Source organism: Atta colombica, unplaced genomic scaffold (assembly GCF_001594045.1).
Source record: "Atta colombica isolate Treedump-2 unplaced genomic scaffold, Acol1.0 scaffold187, whole genome shotgun sequence".
Taxonomy (NCBI): Eukaryota; Metazoa; Arthropoda; class Insecta; order Hymenoptera; family Formicidae; genus Atta; species Atta colombica.
The window spans coordinates 2,414,451-2,417,787 of NW_017259279.1; the positions used below are offsets into that span (position 1 = coordinate 2,414,451).

Consider the following 3,337-nt stretch of genomic DNA (forward strand, 5'->3'; position numbering starts at 1 on the left):
AGATTTCCATCGCAGGATGAAATTCACGTTCTAGATACCGGGGTCAGTATGCTGCCGTTGATTCTGCTGTTGGTCGGCTGCCTGCTGGCCTTCGGTGCGACCGTGATCTCCGTGATGCTGATGATGTATCGACGACGCGGCACCACGTCACCCGTACACATCGAGCCCTATATGAAGCAGCCGATAATCACACCGCCGGACTCGAGGAACAATTCGATGCTAGACGTGACCCACGGCGACCACACGTACTTCGTCGAGTATACGTTGAAGCAGGTCACCGATTATGCGCTCAATAATCAACCGGATATCATACAGTCACCGCAAGGTATCGCCAAGATAAAGATAAAAGATATTATTTCCACTTGCGATCTGATCTGGTCCGATCGACCTAGTGTTGCTGAATTTAGTACAATTATAAATTATTAATACAAAATAGTACTAGATTGAGTATATTCTTAATTATATTAACACTCTCGTATGTACATTGCAGAAAAGACAGTAAGCAAAAGAGAGATAAATAAAAATTTTTGGTAGGCTTTTGACTCTGATACATTTTTGCTATTTAATTGTACAATTTCTTTTTAGATTCCGGCAATACTGGATTGATCTAATATTTAAGCTATCTAATATTTGATCTAATATTTCAGATTAGGCAAAAAAAGTCGCGTGAAGAATAAATCGTTTTAAGGATTCATGGAATAATAGAGACTCAAATGAACAATAATGAAGAGTTTTGATTTCTATCGAACTGTCATTTTCTGCAAGTTGATCAAGTTACGTGCTGTTTTGAACTGGCAAATCAATTCCTATCAAATATCGAGCTTTTATTTGAATAACAGTAACAAGAGATATTTTTTTCAGAAAGTATTTATTAAAAATAAAATTGATAATTTAAAGAGCACTCTTGCCCGTAACTAAATGTACATTTAACAAAAATCCTTCTTTTTTAACGTCATCTGTCTGACCTTTACCTTCAGTATTTTATTTAAATTGTTCGAGAGCTGTTAATGTAAAGTGGAATAATGTAAATGTTTCAGACCAAGAGAAGATCAAACGCGAGCCGCAGCTGTTTTTGCCAGTGAGACCAGACACGTTATTCGCGCCCTATGACATTCACAAACAGGGACTGCAAACGAACAGATGCAGCGTAAGTTATATCAGAAATTATAAAGTGATCTTTTTGAAAAAAGGAAATGGTTGAAACAATGTAAATGATGCACCGTTGCATTGCAATCTGTAAATTAATCCGGTATCAATTTGTGATTCTGTTGTGCCATATCCGAGAAAAAGGTTTGCTTCAATTCTTGCATTCTGATGGATAATTGCGAAGAACGAATGTTACGTGTCTTAATCCTCAACGAATCGTCCCGTATAATGATTTCTAATTATTTCAATAGGTGGATTAACGTGAGATGTGTCTTTGATTCTTTTCTCCTTCGATTCTTTACAGCGATAGGAAGTTTCAATAGCGCGCGAGATTTCGAACTCCGATTTGGAAGATTAGAAATTTAATCTGCCGTAGATTGAATTTCTATCGATCGTTTATAAATTAAGCCGGCTATCTAACCAATCTCAGTTTAGCTGTCGCGCGCGACCGGTATATAACCGTTATGTCTATGAATAATATCGATTCCTTCCGTGCGGTGTGAATATCCGAGAAAGCCGCTACTATTTTCGATTCCCAATTCTATTTCTCCGCGCGCGACGCTGAGTATTAATTAGATTTAGACCCGATATCTCCTCTTGACTTGGCAGCTGAACCCGTTCTCCGCAAAGTCCTGGGAGCCCATCAGTTTCAAAGCCGATCGCAACCTGATGAAGGAGATCATCATCGCCAATTCCATACCGGGACCGGAGAGCTGCGTGTAAACTTGATCGAGGAAGTGAATTGGGAAACGTAAACATACACGCACACATACTTATACTCTACGCGATACACGCACACACACAAGCACATACACAAACAGCATATCATCAGGGCGATCGATTTCGTAAGCCTTGAAAACTGTATCGCGTATCGTCGCTCGATGCCATGACAGATATACGCGCGGATATATCAAAGACAAAATCAACGAATCTCGTGTCTCGCTTGTTAACGCGCGCCAATGTGACATATCACGATGACGATATCGTAGCAGACATATCAGCATATCGTAGCATATCGTGGCGCGCCACGATCTCTCCTGAGATCATCAAGAATCTTTAGGATCATCCTCCCGCCGATCCAGCACGAGACCGGAGCGAGGAATCGCGGAGTCGTCGCGAGACGATTTAGTCGCATAATTTAACCAAACGCTACACGTGGTGTACTATTCCAAGTTTAATATATTTTGTGTCAAGTCTTAAACTGTCTCGTTATTTCTTAATGTCGTTATTACGACTGATATACCTCCTAGCTTTTTTCTCTGATTTCTCTTTTTATTTCTCGTTGAACTATTTTTAAACGTCCGAAAGAAATTTTTTCTAATTCTGTATGCGTATTATTTGCGTATTTTTTAGACTATTTTAGCCTGACATCTCATTCATCTTCTTTATTTTATTAATGATGTGTATATTTTTAATAAATAAATGATATATTATCAATTAAAAAAATTATCCCATTTTCAATCCAAGTGGCTCTTGGTGGAATTGCTATGACGTCCATCCCAAAGAAATCGGGAGTTCTAAATTCAAATCAAATACTGACTAAGATAATATGTTTCGTGATAATTTGATAAGTTCTTGATGATATTTTTTATAATTAATATTATTATTAAATTGACGATTAATCTAATTTAAGATATTAATATTTCAGCTTCAGTTTGCAATTGCGATTTCAAATTTTTAGTAAACTAAATCATAAAGCACTCTAAAATTTACTGCGATGGGAAATAAGATTATTCCTCTTAATTGATTTACCTTCATCGATCTAATTTTTATTTATAATAGATGTATTATTTAATTATTACATATATTTTCTAGTATACGCTTTAAATATATTTCGTACACTTTACTCTTGTTTAAATTAACTTCTTATTATAATAACCGGAAAATAAAATTAGAAACTAGAAAATAGAATCTCTGAATTAATAATATTATAACATTTTATACTATAATGCTATGATATCAAATTCTATTTTTTTCCTAATTATCACAGATTAGGCGATCTCTTTTGAAAAGAAATATAAAATCCTTCAGTATAAGATATTGTTTCTTAAAATATGAATTTATTTCTAATATATCATGTAAAAGGATAAAAATTTTCATATAATAATATAATAATAATATATAATAATATATTATAGTTCAGCTAATTTATCATCTTTTCTCTAAGAAAAGGAAGGGCCGTGAGGATATA

At 35.2% G+C, this 3,337-nt stretch overlaps 1 protein-coding gene across 2 annotated transcripts in view; it reads left to right on the forward strand.

Moving 5' to 3' along the window:
• Positions 1 to 2,228, forward strand: part of LOC108686512 (nephrin-like) — an 18,840-nt gene extending 16,612 nt beyond the window's left edge. For both annotated transcript variants that reach the window (XM_018191859.1, XM_018191860.1), the window contains exons 13-15: positions 35 to 325; positions 1,038 to 1,147; positions 1,756 to 2,228. In XM_018191859.1, the coding sequence (XP_018047348.1) occupies positions 35 to 325; positions 1,038 to 1,147; positions 1,756 to 1,869 (515 nt within the window). In that variant the 3' untranslated portion in view covers positions 1,870 to 2,228. The remainder of the gene's footprint in view (positions 1 to 34; positions 326 to 1,037; positions 1,148 to 1,755) is intronic.
• Positions 2,229 to 3,337: the final 1,109 nt, after the last annotated feature.